Here is a 12,697-nt window from a genome sequence, read left to right on the forward strand (position 1 = left end):
TATATTTCTGTTGAGGTTCGGTTGATGTAGGCTACGAATCTATTCTTTTATTTAATCCCAAATTTCCTTTCATTAGCCATGAAGGGTGCCAACTGATCTCTCTGGAATGCCTTATGACCTGTTGCCATGCAAAGGCACTGGCTTTTGTGAAATAGACTCGGCTAGCCTATCGTTTTTGTCATTCCTTAAATCAGTCTAAAGACAAACAGTTCGGAAATCAGTTCGATTCATCAATTTATTTTGCCTTGAGACTTGACACATAATTTGCACGAAACCAACATGCTATTTTATGGTATTATTATTGTCTGTATTTATGGTATTATTATTGTTTGTATATTTTTTGAGAATGATAGCCATTCAAACATACCTTTTCCACGCTTCTGGCAAAAACTGTAATGCCAGGCGATTGCTTTCTCGTAGGATTTCTCTGTGTTTACTTGGAATATCGAAGGGGAGGGGATTTAAACACGTTATCTGTCAAGCGCATAGGCTATTAGGAGGGGTCACGGAACATAGTTTCGGATGTGGAGACAACAGCAATTCCAATACTTTCTCTCTCTTTCTAAGGATTTCTGCAGAGGGAATTATGCATCCCACGTGTTTAATAATATTTCAACAAAATATCTGCGCGACTTGGAGAGGATAGAACACCCGGAGTCAGAATCAGGTTTGCCGCGCACAGGCTACGTACGGAACAACTTATAAAATGTACAACTATTTGCAATATGGATTTTAAGAAGACAAAGTATGGAAGGTAAGATACAGCTCATACATAACAGATTACACAAGGCTTTATGTCTGTTTAAGAAGTTCTCTATTGAGTTTAAGCTCTATAGGCAGAGTATTGCTGTGTTGAGAGCAGGTAAGCTAAATAGAGAGATATTAAGCTATATTCTTGCGAACTGAACAAGTTTATGGAGAAGGCTACAAGATCACATGGCTCACGTTTTGGGAATTCTCTGCTCCCATGGGCAACAATTGGGCTAAATCCTTTAAATGGGAAGCCTGTTTTGATTAGGACTTTGCGCAAAGGTGATCAGGATACCTGGTACTATCAAGGTGCATATTAAAAAAAAAATCATATTGGCCGTATTGTTGTTGTTGTTGTTAGACAGGTATTACAATAGTAGGAACACTTCTGCCGTTAGATAGCCTAATCACTCGCAGAGTAGGCTATAACCAAGTATACAGTTCTTTTGAATTTTTGAATTTGCTGTTTGCAGTTCAAACATCAGTAATCTTCCAAATGGGTCGAAATTCTTTGATTCTGTAGACTCATAGGCTAGCTGGACTATTTCTTGGAAATTAACTTTGCTTTTCTAATCCACTAAGTGCAATACAAAGAGAATATTATCACTGTAGGTTTGGGAAACCTCTACACGTATAGGCTACATTCTATCCCTTCTTTTAAAAATGCCATTGGTTTAAAAACACCAATCTTCTTACTGTTAGAAATCCTCTTAATGTATGGGGTTCTGTTATGGTTATGGGTATTGTATTTACTGCACACTTTTGCCCAAAGCGACTTACCTTATAATAGTCAAAATGAACAGTAAACAGTTTTTAAAAGTTGGTATTAACGACAACCCCCATTACCAAGGACAATTCCTTTGAAATATAATTAGGTAATTAATTTTTTCTTTTGAATCTATACTGAAGTAAACTTGTTCCTCAAATAGCCTATGAGGATGCATTTCTCAATTGAGCCTCAAGGAAAATGGCAATCCACTCAACTTCAGCTCAACTATCAAAACACTGACAATGTATCATGCTCTATAGATTGTTTATATTGTTGTAGTAGCCTGGGTTATGCAATTGTTCTTAAAAAAAGGTGGGCAGAAAGAAAAACATCCTCAGAGGACTTGTGAGGACTTGGGTGAAATGTTTGTAGGCCAGTAACAGGATTTCCTGTTTTAGCCATAAGGGATGTGCACACACAATACTTACACTCCAGACTTGGAGATGGAAGTGTCTCAGTGTCAAGAGTCTTGTGATGCAATGCTTCATGGAAGACCTAAGCTGCACATTCTAATTCCTATCAGCACGTCTGTCTCAGGATTGATGGTGCCAAATGTTCACCTTTTGATTTGAAACCTTCTTTGACTGAGAATTTTCATGAATTATGAATGATTAAGCATATAGTCATATTAGTCAGTGTGTGATACTTACATCTTAGGTTGTCACTGTTGCCGCTGTTAGTGTTACATCAGCCTAAAGAATGAGGCCAGATGGATTTTAAGTGGCTGCCGCAACTAAAATGTGACCTAACTAATATTTGTTTAACTAATTAATCTGCTTTTTGTAGAATTATAGTGATCTAAACGGTTTGCTTCATTACTATTTTGTGTTTATATGCCCACACTTCTAACTGCATTCTGATCATTTTGTAATGACCACCATTTTATCAAAATGAAGATTTCTCCAGCTTAGCGGCCTGTGACACTTTAGCTAACTGTTGTGTGCCATGAAGATGCTGTTGAGTGTAAGCACTGTTTTATCATTGCACTACCTAAATAAGAGAGCAGTAAGACTGCAGTCGACAATGTAAACGTGAAAGAAAGGGGTGAGAACAGAGACAATGTAATCGTAAAGGCCTGCACCATTCTGATCCATCTGAATTGACATGTTCATTAAAGGCCAACTTTGATGGGAATGACAAGCCTGGTCTCTGTCATGTGTGATTACCCTCACTCTTTAATAAGTTAATCAACAGATATTACTGGCTGGGTTGCTATGAGTTGGACCCTTTCATAACGGCAGTGGACCCAGGCAGATGAATGGGTAAATTCTGAGAACGGTTGGCAGGCAAAGCTTTTTGTTGGTCCCCATGACCCGAGGCGTTTTCTCTTCCCTGGCTACTGACCATGTTGGAATATGAAACAGGCTGATCAACTCAAGGTGGATTGTGTAATATGTATTCATTCAGTTGTGTTCAAGTGATATTTATTAGTGAATGTTTAATACCCTGATCCGTACCATGTTCCCCACTGCCGTCTGTCTGGAATTAACATTTTTAAAGGTTTAAATTGTCTTCTGATTTCATTTGAAAAGTTCAGCACTCGGGGAAAACATGCCTTTGATTGAACAGAGGGGAAAGTTTTTGGCCTGCACTTCGGACTAGCTCCATGCTCCATGAATCATGTTGCCAACACAGACTATGGAGGCATGCTAGGCATAAACAATTTAGATTGTTCTGCATCACTGAGCAGTTGTCAGGGGCCACTGTTGAGGCAATCATGTCATTTTCAAAAGGATAGATAGTTCAGGTCTAAATTCTTTCCATATTGTGCTATTAAGCTTATTACTCTAATGTTATGTAATATATAAACACCTGTGGTTGCGGAGCAGTTTAGTACATTGTTATAAAATTTAGTAATACAGCATTCCAGCAGCAGTGTGCATGCATGGGAGGAAATGAAATGACTGGACTGCCATGCAGAACTGTAAGTACGTGGGCAGTTGTTTGTGGGTCAGCAAGCTTAGTGTATCTCCTCAGATGTCAGGCAGCCCCTTATCCTATATGACTGTGGGCGGAGGATGTAATGTAAACCACACTACTCAAATCACTCTTTTGTCTTTTATTCTACATAACTGCCCAATCTTGCCAAACAAGACTAACCTCATGAAACCATTTCTACTGTGTGTTTTTTTTTTACACAGCCAATTATTCATTGTAAATGTGTACTTTCATTTTGTTAGATTTTTTTTCTTTTGTAATTCTGTCCCCCCAAGAGAATGGTAAATGACTACACAACTCATTGGTGTGAAAAAGGAAAAATCTGCTCTCCAAATCAAAGCACTTAAGGGCTCCTTCTGCATGAACTCACTTGGCGTTTTATTTCATTACTGTGCCAAATGTACACGCTCTGGCTTTGCTCTGCACAAAGGCACCTGGACCATCTTTGTGAAAGGATTCATCCAGCGTGTGGACCTCACACCTGAGCCTTTACGGAAAACAGTCCAATCACTTATGCCATGTAGTGAGGTGAAATTCAGAGTTACCATTGCTAAATGGCATTCAGCACCACCACCCCCCCCCCCCCCCCACCCCAAACAATATAAAATGATATGCAAGAATGCGACTGACATGTCTTGTGAAAACTGGTTTCATAACAGTTCCAGATAAATGGTAACTCTTTATGTAACCCTTGCTTTTTTTGGTGGGAAATAAAAACAGATTTAGTACTGATTGGATTGCATCATCTGACAACCAGTCTGGAGCTGGAGGACAGCCTAGCATCATTCCAAAATCAAACTAGATGTACCGCATAGCGGTACAAAATATGACCGCCGCTCCGTCCTGTACATCCATTCCGCGAAAATAAATCCTATAAATGAATTTGTCTCCATCTTCTACTCCATCCCCCACTCTTGAAACTTTTGTGTATGCTTGTTTGGAATGTGTGTTTGCGGGCCGCACACAAAGTAGCCTACTGGCGCTGCAAAGGTGAATAGATTTGTAGCACTTGCCAAAAAAATTGTAGCATTGTTATAAAACCTTTAATATATCTAAAGAATCACAAGTAGGGCAGTTCATCACAGTCCATCCATTGCAACTGGACTGATGAAAGGTACATCTGTAGGCTACATTGTATTTGGGAAAAGCAGAAGGTAGCAGCATAATGTATTTATTTATTTATTATTAAACAAAACAATCCCTGTCAGTTTTCAACAGCTATCAAGAAGAGAGGTCATGTCATGGATTTTTGTGAATGTTTCTTCTTCTACATATGCATACGTTTAGTCATCTAGTTCATATGATATTCAGCTTTATTGTCAATGCACAAATTAAATACCAGTAGTCTAAAACAAAATGCCGTTTTACCCAGTGGTGCAAATAACTGACATGTCCAAAAGGGCCTTCATGAAATGCGTTGCTAGACTGCAGCAAATAATATGCTGATTCATGTTCCCTTGCATTTTGCAACTATCAGACCAAGCTCAATCTTTTAAGAAATCGAAAAAGAATCGCCGGCAGATCACGCTTGCGTTATCATTGTTTGGATACTTCACACACACGTGTTTTTTAATCGCATAGACTACTACTACCAAGCTGGAGTCAAAGCTCATCGACTCCCCTCTCACACCCTAAACACGCACTTCGAACAAACAAAAAACGTCTCAGTCTCACGGTATAGCCATAGGCAAAACTGTGGACCGGTGTAACGTTGGTACTAAATCATCCATCGCAAAGAATGATTTTTGTAGCACGTGCAACAAATATGTGTAGGTACAGCCCTGCCCTGGATACATCTCTCAACGTGCGCTCTAAAACATCTGGTTTAAATGGAGTAGATCACGGGTGCGTTAATAAATCTACATTGCGGCGAGTTGACACAAATTATTCACTTTGACGAATTTATGTAGTTTTACAGTCCTAGTTACTTTACTTTGAGCCATGCTCTTCCTTACTTGAATCACCTTTGAAAATAGAGGATTGAAGTAGCCTATATGGGTGTTTGGGAATGAACGTTGCTTTTTGAGACTTTGAGCTAAATGTCCCTAACCTGACCCTAGCCAGATGAATTTCGCTCGAGCGGAACGACATTCATATGGCTAGGATCAGGTTAAAATGTCCCAGCCCGGTGTTTAGGATACATCATCAGGTTATCTTTCAGGTAGCCTATATTTTCCATTAGAAAACCATCACGTAGCGAACGTGTTGTGGCTAACTCACTTAGCTCCTGTTATTAGCCTATGGTTATAAGCAAATGAGATGACAGTCGAAAGATGCAATTAGTGCTGTTATCAATTTTCTTGGTAGCCTAAAACCGCATTTATGGTTTTCTACAAATACATCAATAATCAAATTGGCCTCTATCACTCAACCAATGCTAACGGTAACATTATTTTACCTACTCTAGGCTATTGATATAACTTAAGATTAACGTAGCCTACCTGCAGTAAAAACCAAGCATGTCCGATAAAAAAATCGCAGATTTATTTCGGCTTCAAGAAGAAATGGGAATTACATGGCATGCAGAAATCATCCTACACTTATTAGACGTTCTCAGCGGTAAACTACAGTCTTGTCCTTGTAGGAAGCTAGTGTCTTTCCAACCCACTTTAGATTAATTTCCAACAAAATTACGTCTCACTGCAACGATGCGCCATCTGGTGGACAAACGACTACGTGACGCCATTGCTGGAAATGCAGCCAAATTATTATTATGATGAATATTTGGTTTTCCTTTAATCCTACTGAATTTGTAATTATGTATGGCCGTTGTAACTGCCGATACTGATGGTATGTGCGTACCTGTGTGTGTGTGTGTGTGTGCGTGTGTATATGTGTGCACCACCATCTACAGGCCAATGAGTGTACAGTCACTAAATGTACACATAACTTAATTTTTTTAGACCCCCCCCCATGGATGAAATTCTACGAAACTTGGCATACCCCCAGAGAATGTCAGGTTAATCATACACATACAATTTGGTGCAGTTCTGAACATTTTAACTGAAGAGAGGGGCGATTAAAGCAGAATGATATTGCATTTTCATTTTTTACCGGGGGGGTGCAAATCACAAATGAGTGATTATGGGCTAGGTTGATGTGGGCCCTTGAGACCAACATACCATAAAAATGTCTTCATCCTCGGTGCCACGGTTCAGGTAGTTATTTAGGAAAAACTGCATTTTGGGGGTTTCGGGGGGCCCAGCGCGGTGGGGGAGTGGCCCCCGGGGACCAAACAAATTTTTTCCGTAAAAGTCTAGTGGGGCTACATACCCACCAAATTTCATGTGCCCCGGTGGTTCGGTGTCCCGGGTATCGTTGACCAAAAATTCCAGAAGTAGATGACGGAAAAAAAAAAAAAACTTTGACAATCCCTATATGACCGCTTCGCTAGCTTACATGGGGGAACTCTTTAAGCAATGCTGGACACATATAATCAGTTCCATGTGTTCTGTTTGGATAAGATAATTTGTGTACTAATTATAACTGGTCATTTTAAGATTCACAGACAGTCCTAATGATAGCACTTCTAAAGAATCTACTGCCTTCTTTGACATGTTTTATTTGGTACAGCATATAACTGATGCCCCTCATATCCAAGGTCATACTCTGGATTTAGTTATCAATAACGGTCTCAGTATTCATTCAGTGAATGTTATGGACTGGTATGTTATGGACTGGAGCTCAATATGATAATTTCATTGATGGACTGCATGGTCTTTCCAATCACCCAAACCTAATCTAACACTGCCAATAACAAGTACATTAATGAGAATACCAGTACTCTTTTTATGGAAGCCATACAAATATAACAACTGAGTGTGTCGAAGACAATCTTAGTCACTTCAACTCTTAATATTCAGGGTTCTTGACTTTATAGCACCTGCCTGGGTTAAAAAGATTTTAGTGAACCTGAAGCATCATGGAAGAATATCACAACGGGAGCAAATTAGAAGAGAGAATGTGGGGAAAGCTTCATATTGACCACACTATCTTCAAATGCTTATTACTCTGAGTTAAGTAGGGCCAGACCATTTGTATTCCTTTAATATGATTCATCAATTGGAACATGTATAACTATGGTGCTCTGTTTGCCACTGTTGATAAGGTAACAAATTCCCCAACACACTTACTTCATGGGTTTATGTCAGATAAAAAATATCCAACCTCTCCTGAAAAGAGAAATATGGAATTGTCTATGCTTAACAACTACAGGCCTATTTCAAACTTTCCCTTCATGTTACTGTGAAAGTAGTTTCTAGCCAAATTAATAACTACTTAAACATGAATGGCCTGAAAACATCCAGTCAGGCTTTCGTCAACATCATAGTACTGAAACTGCTCTAGTTAAGGTAATAATTGAGATTCACCTGAATACAGTTATGGGCAAAATCTCCATTCTCATTCATCATTCTGTAAGTCATGTACTGCAAGATTTTAGTGCAGCCTTAGTTGATCATAAAATACTGCCTAACAGATTAGAATACTGTGTTGGATTCTCAGGAAGTGTCCTCAGATGGTTCAAGTCCTTCAGAGGACAAGGATTACTTTGTTTCTTTGGCACCTATCAGAGAAAACGTCATGTAAGATCCCATAAGGATCCATTCTTGGGACTCTTTTGTTGAACTTATACGTGCCCTCACTTGGCCAAATCTTTCAAGAGTACAAGTTGGCTTATCATAGCTATGATACTGAGATAGTTCTGCTTGGGAACAGGCAAATTGAAACTCAGCACCTACATCAAGGGCACTTAAGACTAGAACCTTTGTCAAAAAACGTGATCATAGATGGGATCATTTTATATAAGCACTTGATAATGAAGCCTATTTGTTGCGCACAGAGGCTACTTTGTTGGTGATTTTGTATTTGGTTTGGTTTGTTGTCTGTATTTATTGGTAGAGGACCCATCATGAAAGTGTTGAGCCTTATGGAGATGTCGTGGGCCTAATTCAATGAAACGCCTATACAAGAAGGTGCCTGCTTGATAACCCCAGTGAAATGCTCTTTGAAGGCTGTTCTGTTATTGATGTTTTTTTTAGTGATTTTTAATTTGTTAGTGATTTTGGTTTTGACCGGAATCGAAATAGGCTTGGTTGTAGATTGGCCGCTGTGTGAATAGCACAAGGAATTTAACATCTCTCCTGTATATGTGAAATATACATATTCTTATTTACATAAATGTTTGTTTTTCTTTTAGATTTATATTATTTTATCTTTATAGTGCTGATCTATTGTCCTATGCAAAAAAGCACATTAAATGACCATTGTGTATGATAATATAAATACATTGCTCAGAAAGTTGCTTTGTGTGTCATCAGCTAAAAGGCCTTGTACGCTGTCACTCCACGAGGCTTCCCACCCATAGTCAAAACTGAACCCTGTTAATTAAATTACACACATGAAGTGTGGTTAGTGGCAAATACAAAGAAAATGTCCAAGCCTCTGGTTGTCATGGGTACCGTGACATCATCACTCAGGCAGTCCACTAGGCACTCAGTATGTGTCGCATAAAGACTCTGAGATTCCAGACTGGATTACTGTAGACTGGGCTGCTTACTGATTGTTTGATAATGCTGTAAGCAAGTCTAAAACGGTAATTTTTAAACAACGTGATGTGGATCAGAACGATTTTGAAGCTGTGTCATAGCCAAAAAAGGGCTGATAAAGAGCCTTTATACCCTTGGGTAAAGAACAAAATCTTTATTCTACTTTTTTCCAAATCCAAACTATATCTGCTTATTCCTGGCCCTTAATGTTCTTTCACATAAAACCAGTCTCATTTTATTGTCGATACAGGGTGCGGAAATACCAAGTGCCCTTTAAATGGAGAGGAATTCACTGCCTCTCCCTGCTGGTGGCCTCAGTCATGCAAGTCAAATCACCCACTAAACCACAGGGACCAGTCAGACTAACAATTAGTTGTGTGCGAGGCAGGGATATGTCCATACAGGTTGGTAAACTCCAACACTGTTCTTTCCCTACTACGTCTTAAATGAATGACAAGCCAAATACAACCCACACACACGCACACACGCTTCAGCAGACCGGCTCGATAGATTAAATTCAGTCTTGTCAATGTGCAGCTGTTACTGCAGCTACAAGCTTAGTGCTTCCTCTCCCATTGCCGATGTGATTACTCTCTCTAAGCTGAACTGATTGATGTCCAGGGGCTACACGTCAGTCCACACCAGAACCAGTGGTAATGATCTGGACGGGATCTGAATGGGAGGTCTCCACATTGACACAGAAACCTTGAAGCCATAAAACTGGAGTGGTGTTGGGGATGTGGTGCTCAGCATATGTGTTTCAGGTTTTGAGACAAACCAAAATTGTGTCATCCCTCATCATTAATATAGAGTTCACAAACGTAATTAGGAATGTTCTGTTTGTTGTCTTTTTTTAGATTCATGAACAGTAGAGTTCCTCCTACCAAGAGGTATCAGCCCACAGAATACGAACATGCTGCCAACTGTGCCACCCATGGGGTAGGTATGGTGATAAAGGGACTTTTCTTTACCACTTTCTGTGACCTCAGTGGGTTTTCTGTGGTCTACAAAGTTAAACTACAACTGAAAGCAAAACTGCCATAACACAGCAACTGTAACAATAAGGGAATGGGCATTGTTGTTTCAGTAACTGTCACACACGGATATGCTTTCACCTACAAAAAAAACATGATCTGCACTGTGTTTTCTGCTTTATATGCATGTTTTAGTTGTCTTGACCTCCCTACAATGCTGGTGTTTTTTTCCTGTGTCTTCTTTGGTCCTTCTGTACAGTAATAGACCTTTCACTGCCGAGAGATCCCCCCCCCCCCCCCCCCTTTTTTTTATGAGCATGTTCCTGTGGTCTTGCAGAAGTGGTGCTGTTTGGATAACATCCTGTGCAGGCTGATCCCTGCTCGTTACAGCAGCACATCTGGCAGGCCTGCTCAAAGTGCAGGCTAGCGTGGAAGCGCAGCACGTCCGCGAACCAGAGATAAAATCCTCTTTGACCTCTTTACTAAACACACTAATACCACCGTGTATGCTGTTGATTTTTTTTTTTTTAAAGGAATCTAACGTATTTTCACTCAGTCAGTTAGCGTGTTGCTCTGCTTACTGTACTTTACCGTTCTTAAATTGTCCTAAAATTGTTGAGAGAATTGCTTAAAACTTAAACTGTTTACCATGTTGTTAGTCACTTTGGTTAAAAATGCATCAGCCAAATGTAATTTAATGTAATGTAATGTAATGTAAGCTTTCCTTCCTTCTGAGGAGAGGAGAGTGTCAGTCCACATACTGTAGATGTTGTATACTATGTGGTGCTGTCGCTTGCATCTCTTCCCTGGTTGTTCATGGGTGGGGTGAGAATTTGTGGAAGTCATTAGGCACCATTCACATTAGAGCCAGTGATCTGACAGCTTCGGCTATGTTTGCCACCCACAGTGGGAGGTAAAATCTTTAACCTTCCCAGGGCACTGTGAGCATTGACAGATGAATGTTTGATCTCGCGGACTCAGAGTGACAGATGGACAGAAGGAACCGGCAGAGGGCCCTTAGGTTTAATCTGAACCGCAGGCTTTGCCAGTCAATCAGTCTTCTGCTTCGCCTTGACCTGATGTGAAGCGAGTTACCCAATTTGTAAAACGTACTTGAGTGCCGCAGGGACCCTCAGTGCTTAGGGAGGGATTTAATTACCGGAAAAAGGAGGATGACTTAATTTTTTTCATCTGATAGTTGATGATTCAAAGTGCTGTGGCTAAATGATAATGCAAAGAGCAGATAATCATTTCCCCCGCTGCTTGCTAAGAGGTCTCTAGATGTGCTAATGTGGATGTCTCTCTTTCTCTCTCTCTCTCTCACTCCACTCAGCTTTGGATAATTCCTAGCATCCTGGGTGGGACTCTGCTCTACTTTCAGTCAGATGACCACTGGAAGTCCGTCACAGCCTGGATGTATGGTAGTGGGCTGTCCGGCTTGTTCATCATGTCAACCATGTTCCATACCATATCCTGGAAGAAAAGTCACCTCAGGTTTGTACACTGAAAGGGACAAACACGCATTGCACAAGGAGGCTCTGCAGATGTTGTACCCATCCTTCCCAAACAATTCTTCATTAGATAAGGGCTACTCATGATGATGTATCCCGTTGTAGATAACAGTCAGGTTTCAACCTTCTGTTCCCACCCCCTGGGAAGTAAAATAAGCACACAGTACCATACTCATTATAAATTGCCCTAGATATTATGAGTACTAATGAGTTTGTGTGTGTGTGTGTTTATGTTTGTGTACATTCAGTACTGTAAGAGTAGTAGAAATGTACTTAAATTGGAAACTTACTTTATTTAAATGGAAATATACTATTGTCTCATTTGTTGAACAAAATGTGTCAAGAGCTATACCAAATACAGCTGAGGTATTTAAGCCAAGATACATACTTTTGCCTGACAGCATGTTCTTTGTTGACTGTAAACAAAGGATGGAGTCAGGTGACACCTTGTCCCCTATAGACATTACATCCTGGTAGGTTATTAACATGAGACTTAGATGTCAAAGCAAGTGCTGACACACAAATAATAGGATATGCAAATATATTGGTGGAAGATATACAAACAACGGCAGTTGGAGTTATCTGGTGTGTAGCCTTGCACGACATGTTCCGTTGTTCCGCTACAATGTCTGGTGTAGCCAGTTCCATTGATTACGGTGGCACCTAATTGTTGCAACAGACACTCCGTGAACAGAACACTTGAGTTACATTAAAATTGAATAACTAAATAAAAATAAAAAACAGAGAACCGTGGCAATAGATACACACAAGTTCCCTCCATAGGGTTACCTCAACTGTCTCTCCAAATAGTTGTTTTGCATCAGTCATCCTGCAGGTCTAATGACTCATCTGGACATGACATTTCATGTCTAATTCACTTATTCAGGTCTGCAGGAACTGCTGATGTTGGTCAACAAAATGCAAAAGGTAACTCATGCGGCATGGCATGAATCAGAACTAATTTGAATAAGCCGTCATTCAATCTGTAGATATGACTCCATGCCGACTTAACTATAGGAAGGAGAATACGTGAGGACATAGACCATGTTATGTGTTATTACACTTTCACTCTTTTTTGTGTGAAAGTGACACTTTGTCCTATTAGACTCATGCACACTTAACCCAGTGTTTTGTTTTGTTTCATTCGGACTCTCGGGAGTGCTGGGGAACAACGGTGCTCCTTTCTGTGCTTGATGAAAGGTTGGCATG

General features: G+C 40.0%; 1 protein-coding gene across 2 annotated transcripts in view; it reads left to right on the top strand.

Moving 5' to 3' along the window:
* mmd2a (monocyte to macrophage differentiation-associated 2a) overlaps positions 1-12,697 on the top strand; it is a 15,730-nt gene continuing 3,033 nt past the window's right edge. The window contains exons 1-4 of one of the 2 annotated variants that reach the window (XM_042086188.1): positions 1-292; positions 568-754; positions 9,861-9,942; positions 11,311-11,471. In XM_042086188.1, the coding sequence (XP_041942122.1) occupies positions 726-754; positions 9,861-9,942; positions 11,311-11,471 (272 nt within the window). In that variant the 5' untranslated portion in view covers positions 1-292; positions 568-725. Of the gene's footprint in view, positions 293-386; positions 755-9,860; positions 9,943-11,310; positions 11,472-12,697 lie in introns of those variants that run through there. The other variant, XM_042086186.1, reaches the window with a different exon arrangement.

The sequence above is a fragment of the Alosa sapidissima genome, chromosome 3, assembly GCF_018492685.1.
Source record: "Alosa sapidissima isolate fAloSap1 chromosome 3, fAloSap1.pri, whole genome shotgun sequence".
In the NCBI taxonomy this organism is placed as follows: Eukaryota; Metazoa; Chordata; class Actinopteri; order Clupeiformes; family Clupeidae; genus Alosa; species Alosa sapidissima.